At 35.1% G+C, this 15,772-nt stretch overlaps 1 protein-coding gene across 1 annotated transcript in view; it reads left to right on the top strand.

Annotated features, from left to right (window-relative positions):
* LOC149135476 (ATP-dependent DNA helicase PIF1-like) overlaps positions 1 to 15,486 on the top strand; it is a 17,867-nt gene extending 2,381 nt beyond the window's left edge. The window contains exon 2 of the mRNA XM_089351868.1: positions 14,636 to 15,486. Within this exon, the coding sequence (XP_089207994.1) occupies positions 14,866 to 15,273 (408 nt within the window). The 5' untranslated portion in view covers positions 14,636 to 14,865 and the 3' untranslated portion in view covers positions 15,274 to 15,486. The remainder of the gene's footprint in view (positions 1 to 14,635) is intronic.
* Positions 15,487 to 15,772: the final 286 nt, after the last annotated feature.

Raw genomic sequence — 15,772 nt, 5'->3', positions numbered from 1 at the left:
TATATACATAGATACGTACACACCAATGCACACATATTCATGTATTTATATGTATGTGGGTCGACGATCTAAGGGATGGGTGATAATGACAATTATGTGATAAGAGTTAGGTAGATTAGAGGTAAAGAAAATTAACACAAGGAAAGAGGAAATATAAAAAAGGCAAAAATAAATACATATATATATGCAGAGAGGATAATAGTTAATATGGTAAACATTAAAAAAAGATGAAAAAAGAATAAGAAATATAAACATGAATATAAAAATATAAAAATGGATTAAAAACAAAAGAACAAATAAATAAGAAAGATACAAAAATGAAATATAGATTGATGGGAAAGTGAGAATGGAAGTCAAGGGAGGAGAGAAACTCCGCAAGAACAGTTTAATGAATTTCAGGAGAAAAGGGATAATATAATACATACGCGAAATGAATCAACGATAGAAATATAAAAAAACTAGGTTACTGAAAAAAGCTGAAAAAGAAAGAAAAAATGTATATATAAAATAAAGGAAATAGTCAATCTAAAAAAAGATATTGTGAAAAATTAAAAAAACGTTATAAAATGTAGAAAAAAATAGAGAAAATAAATTTATATTTAAAATGGAAAAATTGAAAATGGGACAGAAAGAATATGTATATATATAAAAGTATATACACACATAAATATCCATGTTTATACATACATATATAAACATATATATGCATGTATGTATATATGTATATACATGTATATATGTATGTATGTATGTATGTATCTATGTATGTATGTATAGATTGTAGTTATTGTGCTTGATTGCTGCATTTTGTTATGTATTTGATTTGTGTAATGGACTGAAAACAGCCTTCACAATGGAACAGCAGCCAGCTGTAAATCCTTACTCCAACCCAAATATGCAAATTTAAATTACTACACAAATCCGAAGAGAAAATATTTAGCACATAAAAAAACAATTTTGCTAATGCACACAGGCTCATGCATACGCATGCTCATATCTATCTATCTATCTATCTATCTATCTATCTATCTATCTATCTATCTATTTATCTATCTATCTATCTATCTATCTATCTATCTATCTATCTATCTATCTATCTATCTAGACACATACATATACGCGCGCGCTCATGGTATTAAAATATGTATGCCATAAATACAAGCGGCTTTAATACTGAGAAGCCCATACTGGAGAAGAATAGCCAATTGGATCACTGGCGTGAACCAGATACGACATGCTAGTCATGGTCTACTTTTATAATAACTAACTTGTGTACTCGTGCAGTAAAAAAAGACTTCTTTTAAGAAAAAGTTTGATATAAATGGTGTTTTTTTTTAAATGCATCAACAAAGCAGATATGCCATATATTTAATATAGACTTGTGCAAAAAGAATAATTTATTCTTTTATTCCTTTATTTGTTTACGTCATTTGACTGCAGCCACGTTGGAGCACCGCCTTAAAGAGTTTTTAGTCGAAGCAATCGACTCCAGGACTTATTCGTTGTAAGCTTAGTACTTGTTCTATTGGTCTCTTTTGCCAACCGTTTGTTGCGGGGACGTAAATACATCACCATCGGTTGTCAAGCGATGGCGGGGGGGGGGGAGGAAGGCACAGACACAAAGACACACACGCATACATACATACATACATACATACATACATATACATACATATATATATATATATATATATATATATATATATATATATAATATATATATATATATATATATGTATATATATACATATACGACGGGCTTCTTTCAGTTTCTGTATACCAAATTCACTCACAAGGATCAGCCCAAGGCTATAGTAGAAGACACTTTCCCAAGGTACCACATAGTGGGACTGAATCCAGAATCATGTGGTTAGGAAGCAAGCTTCTTACCACACAGCCACACCTGCACCTATTTCTTGAAAATAATTTGAAAGATTGCATTAAAAGAGAATTATAAGATGGAAAGATTTATATGAATTATTTTAATATATCATCGAGTTTATAGCAATAAAAACTTCGTCATTTGATTATTAAATTTTCGAAAATTTCTCCAACTATTATTTCACTTCATCTCTAATATCCCTGTCTTACCATAATGACAGCAATTCACGCATTTATTGAAAGATTCATATTTCTGATTTTTCCAACGAACGCTGTTTACTGCCTGCAGTTTAGTTACTTTGATTCGTAAGTGAATGATATCGTCAGAAAATTCACTTGGAAATGCTTGGCCCCGAAAGAAGTTGAAATTGTGGCCCACTTCCTTATTTTTACCATTAAACCAAGTGATAAATTATGTAAACACTAAATGTAAATAATTTAACGGAACGTGAAAGAAGGAGACTTTAAGCTTTTTTGAGATATTTCAGTTAACTTTCTATGTTTCAACATTCGAAGTTTGTGTGTGTGTGTGTGAATATGTATGCATATGTGTGTGTGTCTTAGTATGCGTATTTCGCTGAAAATAGATTATTCTTGAAGACACCAGAATTGAAGACGAAAATATTACATCATAACTTATGATGTAACATACATACATACATTGATTTATACATACACACACACACACACACACACACACACACACACACACACACACACACACATATATATATATATATATATATATATATATATATATATATATATATATATAAATACATACATATATACATATATGTATACATATATGTATATCCGAATCTCATGGCTGGCTGGTAACGTGAATTTAACATATATATGTGTATGCGTATGTATATATATATATACACACACATATATATGTTAAATTCACGTTACCAGCCAGCCATGAGACTTGGAGTCACATCTCTGTGATTATGCGTCAAATGCTTTACCTTTAAGCTAAACTGCCCAGCAACGAATTGTTCTGCACTTTTAGGATTTATAAATCTAGCTTTATAAAACACTAACTTTAAATTCAATTTACGATGAAAGTAAACAAAGTTTGCTTTAGAAGTGTTGAGATATATTGAAAGATAAAGAAATAATTCATTCTCAAATGCATGATAATGCTAATACAATAGCATGAACAGGATAAACTATCTATATATTGCAGACAAAATCGTTACACGTAATCACAGGGATGTGAGTTCGAGTCTCATTGTTGGCCATTAATGATTTTTTTTTCTGCAATATATGGATAGTTGATCCTGGTCATATCATACGTTTGTGAATAAATTATTTCTGTATCTCACATATATATGTATATTAGTGCATGTGTTAGCCTGTATGTGTGTGAGATTTCATCATCTCGCAACATTCTTTACTTTTATCCTTTTACACTCTTATTTCTCCCTCTTACACCTTGTCTCAAGCTTTACTCCACCTCACCTAGCACCTGCCTTTCATCCTTCACATCCCCTCTGTAGCTATGTCTCGTTTTGCTGTCTCCCCCCCACACTTGCAGGATGGGAAAGAAAAAATACATTTACATATAAAAACACAACCAAGTTTATAATTGTAGATACTCTTAATATTAGTTTCAAATTTTGGCATAGTCAGCAATTTTGGAGGGGGTGGATTTGGACGTAAATCGATTACATCGACCCCAGTGCTCGACTCGTACTTATTTTGTTGACCCTAAAAAGACGAAAAGTAAAGTCGACCTCAGCAGCATTTAAACTCGGAACGTAAATTTGGAATAAAAACTGTTAGGCATTTTCCAACGCAGTATCGGTCCTGCCTGATTACCTTATTACCTGATTAGTAGATATTCTAAAATCGAAAACGTATTAAAAAAAGTACACTTTGAACTCTAGCGAGTCAAAAGACAGCAAACCTGGACTTGGTTAGTAAAATACGACCTTTTGCGACAGCCAAACCTCTGTTGGCAACAGCATGCACTAAAATTCTTTCACTAAGATATTTCTTAGGCATGCAAATTATAGAAAGTGCTATCACTCAATGGAATAGGAATGGAATTAGCCTAGAGGTGCAGGAGTGGGTGTGTGGTAAGCAGCTTGCTTAACAACCACATGGCTCCGGGTTCAGTCCCACTGCATGGCTCCTTGGGCAAGTGTCTTCTATTATTGCTTCGAGTCAGCCAAAGGCTTGTGAGTGGATTTAGTAGATGGAAACTGAAAGAAGTCTACCGTACACACACACACACACACACACACACACACACACACACACAGATACACACATATGTTATTGACTGACAATAGAACAAGAATTACATAATCAGCTTTATTAGCTTACAGTTGTTTCTGTGATAGGAAGCAGTGTACTTAGAGCTAACTACTTGTGCTATATAATATAGAGTAAATGTAGTATACAAAAAAATATCTATTTGTTTAGCTTGACAACAGTCTTGAGAAAACAAAGAGATTTTGTTTATAACTATCTTTTCAAATCTTAGTGTACTTAGAACTTTATTACTTGGTTTATCCTTCCTTCTTATAAGTTTAACCTATGGTGGAGCTGCAGTGCCCAAGGAATATGTGGTCTCTCTCAGTTTTGAGCATTCAATGTGGTTAATGTTTAGTGTAAATTTCTCCAAGTTGATATTTATAAAGGAGAAAGGAAGGAATTGTCGAGGGTAGTAGTTCAGGAAATAAAGATTGGGATTACATAAATAATGTGGCATTTTGGGGGTAAGAAACAGTAGGGGATGCTGGGAAAGAAGAGAAATGGTACACTGCTTGTTATTTCAGAGGAGCAGGAAATATTTTAGTAATGGCAGAAGTAACAGAGGAAGAATACAGCACATCAGTTTGCTATGGCATAAGAAAAAAACAAATATTTAAGATTACCAAGATAATGAGAAGATTGGTTTTATGAAGGCTTAAATAAAATTAGTTTAATATTTTTGATTTGCTTTATAATAATTTGTTTTTAAAATATTAAAAAAGACCTAACATTAAAAAAAGTTTTTCTTCCAAATGTAATGATAAATTTCTTAAAATTTTTTTTTTTGTTTTGTTGGTGATACATCACATATCTACTTATTTTGTTTTTGCAACATGCTGTTCAGAAGATATGCTCATTTACTAACTTCTGGTCTTATTAATACCATAAGTTTTAGAAACTTTTTATCTGTTAAAAATGTGATTAAAATTTTAAATATTTTATAACTAAAAGTGTATTTTTAAATTTTAATTAATGTTAAGTTTGCTATTTGTTTAATATGCCATATCACTTAAATTTGAGTAAGGTGGCAAATCTTTTGATCCTGTTTGCAAATATTAGTAGCATTGAAACTCAACTAAAATATTTAGCAGTAAAAATGTCAAAGAAATTTATTAATATCATTGGGATACATTTTTCTCTCAGTTGATTATCTAAAGAGTGTGTATCAACATATTTTAGTTACAAAGCAACACAAAATATTAAAATGTATGAAATGTTTTGAATATAAAAATAGAGTTTCCTCTTCTATGCAAAGTATTTATCATCCCCATTTCCCTCCAAACACATATGTACCCTTCCCTATAAAACCTTTAAAATAATATGAAAAAAAAACCCAACAAAATTCTGTATCCTATTGAGCCAAGATCAGAACATGTAAAAAAAAAATAAAGGAAAAAAACCCCTAAAAAAACTATATTATTGGTTAAGTGTATAAAATATTAACATATGCTTAAAGTTGGGATTCCCTACAGTGATCAATATCAATCAACTTTAGTTAATGAGATTCCAAAAAGAGGTGAATAAAGATTAAGGGGTTAATAGCAGGTCAAAAAATAAATCAAAATATATATTAATAATTTTTAAAAGCCTTTATATTTTTATTTACTGTTATCACTTGCAAAAACCACCCTCATGTGAAAGGGTGGGAACATTTCAGTTAAGTAAGTGAGATTAAATAATTTGTTTGAATTGTTGAAGGTTATTAATTGGTGTAAAAAAAAATAAAACACATGAAAAGAGCACAGTGTAGGGCAAGTGACGGGACAATAGACTGGTTAAGTCAGGGGATGTAAGCATTGTGTGTATGTGTGAGTAAGTATACACACACACGCGTGCACACATACACACACACGTGTATCTATATACATATATATATATATATATATATATATATATATATATATATATATATATATATATATATATATATATATATCTTGTGTTTTATTGAAGCTGAAAAGACTTTACAAACTGTTCCTTAGTGTCTTCTTAGCTTTGATAAAATACTGTTACTCTACTTTCAGTATTTAAATGCTAGTTTCTCCTCTTTGTTTACCACTTGTGTGCTTGCATGTACATACACACAGATACACAGGCACACAGACATACACACACACACACACACACACACACACACACACACACACACACACACACACACACACACAAACACACACACATGAGGGATGTTTGTCAGGGCATTTATCTATCTATCTATCTGTCTGTCTTTATCTCTGTCTATCTCTCTTTCTCTATGTACATATCTGGTAGTGTAGGATACTGACTAGTCATTCAAATGTCCAATCAGATTGTACAGGAAGGTGTCATACCTAATGACTGGCATAGCAGCATCATAGTCAACTGTCAAGATTAAATGTGATGCCTTAGAGAAGGGTAATTACAAGAGGTATCAAATAGCTAGATTATATCATGCAAGTTATAGAAAGTGCTATCACTCAATGGAGTAGGAAGAGAATTAGCCTAGATGAGATGCAGTTCAGTTTTGTGCCAGGAAGAAGCACTACTGGTGCCTTCTCAGTGAAGCAACCTCAAGGGACTTGTGCAACTAAGAATAATATATTGTAATAAGTATTTAACGACTAGAAAAAAGGCTTTTACGGAGTCCCTTCCACTATGGAGAAGCTGAGTAGATGAATATTTTGTGAGAGCTATACAAGTCATGTAAAAATGTGCTGTTAATGAAGTGAGATTTAATAATGAGTACAGCAACAAATTTGTTGTGGTGATTAGAGTCCATCAGAGCTTGTTCTCAGTACTCTTCTACTTATCATAGTCCTCCCAGCCATGACAGAGCTGGAAACAGATAATGCCTGTGGAAACTCCTCTATGCTGATATCCTCCTTCTTATAGTTAAGTCTGTAGTAGAATAAGAAAATAAATTTCAGGTGCTGGAGCAAAACCTAGAACCAAAAAGCCTCAAAGTTAATGTAGCAGAAACTAACACTTTAGTTAGAAGGAAAACAAAGAACACCCTACATTAGTTAATGAAATGGCCTTGTTTTATATCTTGAAAAAGAGGAGGCTGAAATATCAAAGGATATACTCAATGCAAACTATGATACACAAGAGGTTCAGTGGAATCAGATGCAGATTAACAGAGAAAGTAATCTTTGTATGTGAGAGATACACTGTAGCAATGACACTAAAGGAGTGTGGAAAATAGAGTTTTTTTTAAATACCCAGGAAGATCTCTAGAAGTAATAGGTAGTTTCTCTTACCTAGGTGACCTATTTAACTGTAGAAGATGTTTTGAAAATACAGGAGACAGTATAAGAATAAGCTGGAGAAAGTTCAGAGAGCTATAACTGCTGTTGGTAATAAAGCTTTCTCTCTCAGTGTGAAAGGCAGTTTGTATGACAGTTTTGCACTAAATGCAAGGATGCATGATAGCGAGATGTGGGCCTTTAATGTGGAGCATTTGAGAAGACTAGAAAGAAATGAAACTAGGATGCTTCATTGGATATACAACGTCAGTGAGCATGAATGATGGAGAACAAATGTACTGAGAGAAAAACTGAGCGTCAGAGAAATTAGATGGAGTGTGCTATAGAGAAAACTGCATTGGTGTGAATATGCTGTGAGTATGGACGAGAGCAGCTGCATAAAGAGGTGCTAAATGCTTACAGTGGATGTTTGCTGTGGAAGACAAAGGCCCAGGAAACTATGATAAAGTGGTAAAGGATGTTCTCCTCCAGTCCCCCATATCATATCACTCATTCCTTCATTCTTTTTATTGCATTATTGTTGCTGTAACTAAATGAGAGCAGAACAACATAACCCAATATCCCTGTCTGTGCAAATAGTTACCTCTCCTACCACCCACTGAACCAATCCCTTCTGATGCCTTTCCCTCTTAATATCGTTGCTTAACTAGCCATAGCCTCCAATCACCATTGTTCACCCTTGCAACATTCAACCTTTGACCATTTTCGTATCTATCTCTATACTCTCACCCTCTACTCTTATTTTTCTAGCCTTTAACCACCCAGCTCCATCTCCCTATCCTCCTAACTCTTAACCCTTTATCGTTCCCCAGCTACTGCATTATTCTGCCTTTCATCACCCATCCTAAACTCTCAGGCATCACCTCGAACCACTTCTCTTGACACCCCTTCACTTCACTCTGCCCTTGTTCACCATTCACTACATTCACCTCACCCCTGTAGCTAGTTTTAATCATCCCACAATCTCTCTAACTTTTGCAACTTTTATCTACCACCCTTCATGATGTTTCATCTTCATACTTTCGTCTATTCACCTTCTTATACCTAGAAGGCACACCCTGGCTCCTTGTCTTTACCATTTTTCTCTCTGTTTTTGATTTCTCTCTATGTACACTCAACCTCATATAATGAGGAGTAGCCATGTATGTTTTCGACAAACTACAAATCTATTCCTGCTCTTTTAACCCCTCAACAGCTCACATAAAGCCACATACCTCTATATCATACACCCACTTACTTGAGGGGCTCTTTAATCTTGTAACTTTCGTGGTGACCTCACATCCCCTTTCATGTTCTGCCAATCCACTCAGCTGCAAATGGTTAACCGTACAAAAGACTGACGTTCCGTTCAGAATTATTTGCCTGCCTACCTACCTTGCCAGTGAGGTGGCATCATTCGAAAGCTACAATAGCCAGGGCGATACAGTGATATATATGTTTGTGTGTGTGTGTGTGTGTGTGTGTGTTTGTGTGTGTGTTTGTGTGTGCGTGTATGCATGCATGCGCACGCGCTGTGTGTGTATAAACCCTTCAAAATCTGAATTAGGTGTCATTAGCAAGAAAATCATCGACACATTCATGCAAAAAAAATATTAAAAATTAAATAAAAGCAGATTCAACATTACTTCTCCTGAGTAACGCATGTACTGCACATCCCACATAAAAATAAGTTCCATTTATTTCAGTGTGACAGCTAAGATTATTACGTAAACTTCAGTACTAAAACTAGAGCTGGCGGAATCGATAACACGCCGGGCAAAATGCTTAGCAGCATTTTGCTGCCTCTACATTCTGAGTTCAAATTCCACCGACGTTGACTTTACTTTTCATCCTTTTGTGGTGGATAAAACACTGGGGTCGATGTAATCGACTTACTCCACCGCTAAAAATTGCTGACCCTGTGTCAATATTTGAAACCAATATTAGAATCAATACTCGTGACTGTTTTAAATTTTACCAAATTACTGCCAGTAATTACAGACACAGAAATACATATACTATTACATGTAGGGAAATCATTTCTATTTCACAACAATACACACTGGATTAAGAAGACAAAACATTAAAGTACCATTTAATGTTAGCATGAGATCAAAGGACGCTGTAGAGGTGATGTCACCAACACTATGCGTAAAATTGTTCTTTGGTTCAGGGGGTCTCTACAGAGACGACGGTTTACTTTTAAGAAACTTGAAAGCACGAGATGCTGCATCTGTTCTTGAAAAACCTAGAAATCTCCATTACAGCAAAAACACGTCTTAAATCAGTTAACTTTCTCGATGCCACGCTAGACTTATGCATCTAAATTCATGTATCGTAATTCATATCATTGACTCACTTGAGCAATTTCCTTGGCTCATTTTACTATTTAATAGTTTATTTATTATTTTGCCATCGTTATTTCCCTACATTTCAATTATCTTTTTTCATGTTTCTTGTTAAATGATATTACATTTCTAGATAATGTAATTTTACCAAATGTTGCTTGCTAATACAGAACCATATTTCTTTTTTTATTTATGTAGTATAAATAAGGTATATAAAGTAATTTATAGTTTTCATATTACTTGTTAATGACATTAACAGTGTTGCTTTTTATTAAAATATTTTCTGACTAATCATTTGTACGAAAACTAAATTAGATTGATTGTTCATTTGGATATATGGAGTTATTTATTTATTTATTTATTTATTTATTTATTTCCTGACACACTTTTTAATTCCTTAGTTCAAATACAAATTAACATTTGTTATACAGTAAAATTAACGGAAATATAAATAAATGTAACACCAGTAACTATTGCAAATATATATGAGCACAACATTAATTTTATCTAAAGGATATAGTAGCTTCTTCGTTGCCTTTTACGCTCTCCCGCTCTTTCTCTCTCTCTCTCTCTCTATATATATATATCCATCCATCCATCCATCCATCCATCCATCCATCCATGCATACATACATACATACATACATATTTATTTATGTATGTATATACATACATACATACATACATACATACTCACACACATATATTTTCTGGATAACAAATATTTTACTGAATGTATATGCGAGACAATTATAATGAATATGGAGGTTAAGCACATCTGCATTTTCTTTCTATAGGTCCGTCTACTGACATGGTTCGGAGCAAACAGACTACGTCAGTGGATGGACACACACACACACACACACACACACACACACACAATAGAAATTACAGAGACGGAAAATGGAATATTCTATGATAATCTGCGTACGCTGAGGAACTACTGATGTAGATGCAGTAACGATTGTGCAATTACCGTGGATGACACGAGGTAGCCATAGGCAGTGAACGTGCTTTAACGGCATACTACTAGGTACATGCCCAACACGTAAATTACCCTTTATCTGTAACGTTTTGGGATCATAACACAAGACGTTTCTTAACCCTGAGTCACTCTACTCTCCGAATTTTTACCTTTCGTTCTTTTCTCTTAATACCTAAAATTGAAATCTAGCTAGAAAGTCACCACTTCAGGGGTGGGAGCAATGTACGGACAACGGAGGGAACTGTTTTAAATTAAACAAGTCTAGTCAAGTTGTTATCAAAGCAAATTTTCCTTCATAGCGTTCGGTTTCTTTTTGATTTTTGTGGACAAACATCGTTATCTCAAACTTCAAAATGAACCTAAAAAATTTGTTTTATGGGCTAAAAAATTTTCTCCGGAAGCTAAACCTTTCTTATCAATCGCACATTACTCTGAAAGCATACTTAGTTTCATCATCATCATCATTATCGTCATCCTCCTCCTCCTCATCATCATCATCATCACCACCACCACCACCACCACCGCTGCCACCACACCATTATCGTCATCATTTCGTGACACCTTTAATTTCATATTCACCGTTTTGATATTATATAACGCACACACATCACCACTACGGCAACAGCAATTGCTACTTTGTTATTACTCGCTATTGATATTTATGCTGTAGTCGGACCAGACTGAAACCAACTTATGATCAAAGGCATTCCAGCCGTGGGCATTCCATCTTTCTTCTCACACATATAATCCTTCTGTTGTCCTTTTTAAAGATCGTTGCATGTGATTTGAAGGAAATTTGACTGAATTAATATCGTGTAGACTATTTGGTATAGCCATCTAGATCCATTCGTACACCAAAAATCAACTTTAGATTGTGTGAACGTCCGTTTCATGTTAGGGTCACGCGATCATCTGAAACAGCAACATAATAGATGAGAAAAGAAAAAAAGAAACGAGATTCTTGAAAAAGGTGTAATAAACGACGACGTTGGTCAGCCTGAAAACGAAAAGCAGAGTCATGTCTTCTAGTTACTTTTGAGAGCTTGTACGCATATCTAGCTTCCTAGATACTTTTTAGAATACAGTAAATATTTAATAACAGTTTTCTTGATGCAGAAGATTCTTACCAATGTGTATTCTTTACAAAGATAATCATTCTGTATCGGCTTTGTGCAGTACATTTTAAATGCTGCCGTTTTCCTATTCAGTCCTGTTAATCCACTTAACTTCTAGTCGAGAATATTATAACTATAACTCATTACTGAAACCGCTAAGTTAATACCTTTCTTTTTTTTATTTAGCTTAGTTTCAGGGATTAACTTAATGCGTCTATGATATTCTATAATACTCCGTCTTAACCTATCTCCATTTGTATATTTGTATACTGTCTAGTTCATCAATCCATGAGATTTTGTAATCCTGTCTTTGGTCTGTTTCTCATATCTGCCTCTTTATCTAACTTGATATTACTATTTTTTTAATTCCCAGATTGCCTTGGCATATTTTTTTTTTTTTACCAAAGCGGTCAGATAAAGTACTTTATAGAATTTAATTACCCTTAACTTTCTTGCTTTTTTCTTTTTTACCTCTCCGAGCTGGAGAGATAAACTAACTTTCAGACAAGTACCGAGGTTTCCTACAGCGAAATATGTGGTCTTGTGTACATGTTAGAAATCGTTATTTCATGGTGGACTGAGAATGGCAGAAACGGCATAATCAGAGAGTTAATGTTTTCTGTTATTTAAATACGTCAGCTTACGTTTAATGTATTTTATTCTTTCGAAGTCAGTAAACTCAAGTATCAACCAAGCATAATTTTCTTATTCTGTGCCTTACTTATAAACGTTGTGTCTTACTTATAAACCTTTATTAATATTACTATAAGCGGGAGTGATGACAGAAACGTAATATCGCATACACATATAAGGCGGCGAACTTGTATAATCATTAGCAATCCGGGCAACATGCTTAGTATTTTATCCGTCTTTATGTTCTGAATTCAAATTCAGCCGATGTCGACATTGCCTTTCATCCTTTCGGAGGTCGATGAAATAAGTACCAGTTGATCACAGGGATCGATGTTATCGACTTACTTCCTCTCCGAAATTGCTGGTCTTGTGCCAAAATTTGAAACCGATATCGTGTGAATATGACCCTTTATAATTTTCCCTTTCTCCCACCACTCTCCCCCTCCCCCTCCCCTCTCTCCCTCCCCTCCCCCTCTCCCCCTCTCCTCCCCCCTCTCTCCATGATCTCTATACTAAAATCTGAAGATACACACTTTTTTTCCTTAGGATAAGATACCAGGGGTTCATTCTGCTAGTCTTCTGCTCTCCAAAGCTTATCCATGTCATATAGAGAACTCATTTAGACATTAGGCAGAGGGCATTAGGCAGAGGACATTAGGCAGAGGGTTCACGAGACATCAGAGTACGTCAGGAAACTGGTAGAGCTGTTTGACAGATGCCAAAAGACCATCCCTCCTCCGAGTTCTGAATACCTTAGCCACAGAACCATTTTGGTATTTGACCCATAACCTGGGCCCTCGACAGGTACTACCACGCCATGCCAAAGCGGACCTGGCAGTAATGGTGACTAAAGGAGTAGCATTCATACTTCCTCAGACTCCTGAGTTGAAGCCTCACCAGCGGATGCAGTATAATGTCGTGCCGAGGACAATATGTATATCTCTTCTATTTTTCAATCAATAATATTAATACGCTAACTTTTTGTGTTTTTTTTTACGTACTTGTTGAGTGCGTCACACTTCTTTGAGGTGGCAAAGTGAGAGAGAAGAGGACAGAGAGGAAGTAAGAGAAAAAGAGAGAGAAAATGAGAGAGTGAGAAAGAGAGAGAGAGTGAAAGAGACAGTGGGTGGTGACGGCGTTCGTTTTGTGTTTTTAAATGTTTCAGAGAGGACGTAAGAGAGAAAGTGAGAGAGTGAGAGAGAAAGGGAGAGTGTGAGAGAGAAAGTGAGAGAGTGCGAGGGAAAGTGAAAGAGTGAGAGAGACAGTGAGTGGTGGCGGCGTTCGTTTTGTGTTTTAAATGTTTCAGAGAGGAGAGAACGTAAGAGAAAAAGTGAGAGAGTGAGAGAGAAAGGGAGAGAGAGAGAGAGAGAGAGAGAGAGATAAAGTGAAAGAGTGAGAGAGAAAGAAAGAGAGTGGGAGAGACAGTGAGTGGTGGTGGCGTTCGTTTTGTGTTTTTAAATGTTTCAGAGAGGACGTAAGAGAGAAAGAAACAGAGTGAGAGAGAAAATGAGAGTGAGAGTGAAAGAGAGAGATTGAAAGAGACAGTGAGTGGTGATAGCATTCGTTTTGTGTTTTTAAATATTTCAGAGAGGACGTCAGAGAGAAAGAAAGAGAGTGAGAGAGAGAGAAAAATTGAGAGAAAGAGAGAGAATGAAAGAGACAGTGAGTGGTGACGGCGTTCGTTTTGTGTTTTTAAATGGTTATCACATCACAAGAGAAATAAATACATAGATACATATACACATTGTCTAATCAAAATCGGGAGAGAAGAGTGACATAAAGGAAGTGAAAGAGAAAGAGAGAAAGTGTGAGAGACAGTAGATACATAAATCCAAAGAAAAGTTCATAGATACATAGACACAGCAAATATTGGCTGTCGATTTCACTTTTCATTACCACACGAAGATAAAATTAACTCACAAATGGCTGAGTACTCCACAGTCATGTATAACATTAACATAGTTCTCAGGGATTTTCAGCCTCACACAGAGTATGACAGGGCTGGATCCTTTCAATTACAGCTACAATTTGAGACATATATATGAATGTATTTGTGTGTGTATAGTGTAGGTTAGTTAAAACATGTTTGCAATAATAAGTGTTGCGTGGTGGAAATAAATGCAATTACCAAACTTTCATTCATAAATCCATTTATTATTTCGTTCTTTTACATTTCAGCTTGTACATTTGTACCCAGGAAATTTCAACAACTGAACGCCAGAAGAAATTAAAAGATGAGTAATTTTATCTCCTAGAAATTCTGACTGCCTTGCAATAAATGAAAAAGTTCTTAATATTATACAACAGGCACTAAAACGCACTTAAGCACAGCTTCAGTGTCCTGCAATAATGAGGTGGAGGTTCAGAACTATCCGTTTGAATTCAGAAACCCACTCACTCCATCCGGTATGCCTCTTCATCGCCTCAACTTAAAAGTAGGGGCTATTGTAATTCTGCTAAGAAATCTTTCGATCGGTGAAGGATTATGTAATGGAACTCGCATGGAAGTGCAAAGACTTCATGAACATTGTGTAGAGGCATCATTGGTAACAGGCTCGAACAGAGGTCGTACAGTTCGAATTCGCAGAATTAAACTGAGCCTAAGTGATGCAAATATTGCATTCACACTAAACAGACTTCAGTTTCCAATTCGACTTGCCTATTCAATGACAATTAACAAGGCTCAGGGTCAAACATTTGAAAAAGTTGGAATACACTTGCCTCAACCGGTATTTTCTCATGGCCAATTATATGTCACATTTTCAAGATCACGAGCTATGAACAATATCAAAGTAAGAGTTATGACACTCAATTGAGATAACAGACAAGGCCAAAAACGTTGTGTGACATACACACAAGATATTGTCTACCATGAAGTACTGTGAGGAAGATCACCGCACCAGCCGCTCCATCATTACACATCCATATTATACCTTTAAGATCGGGGAACCAGTAAGGGGCCCGCTGGATCTCTCTCAGCATATCAGCAAATCACAAAATCGCACCAACCAGCATCACCATTACCTCCAAGCCCGTCATATATATATATATATATATATATATATATACTTTCAAAATAAGCAACACGGATTTCAAAGATGATTGCAGTACGCACGTTTCATGCTACCCCATTTATTTAAGTAATGCGAGCATTACATTAAATGCAATATGAAGAGCAATCTTCAGCTGCACGAAAATGCAGAAAATAACAGTAGAATAGACATATTATAATTGTGGCAACATTTCGAATCCTAGTGGGAGAGATGGATTCATGTATTCCTCCTACTTGGATTTTTATGTATTCTTTCTCCCACT

This window comes from Octopus bimaculoides, chromosome 5 (genome assembly GCF_046866305.1).
Source record: "Octopus bimaculoides isolate indiv1 chromosome 5, ASM4686630v1, whole genome shotgun sequence".
NCBI classification, from domain to species: domain Eukaryota; kingdom Metazoa; phylum Mollusca; class Cephalopoda; order Octopoda; family Octopodidae; genus Octopus; species Octopus bimaculoides.
Note: the sequence above shows the minus strand (reverse complement) of the source record. Positions and strands in the feature narration are given on the sequence as shown.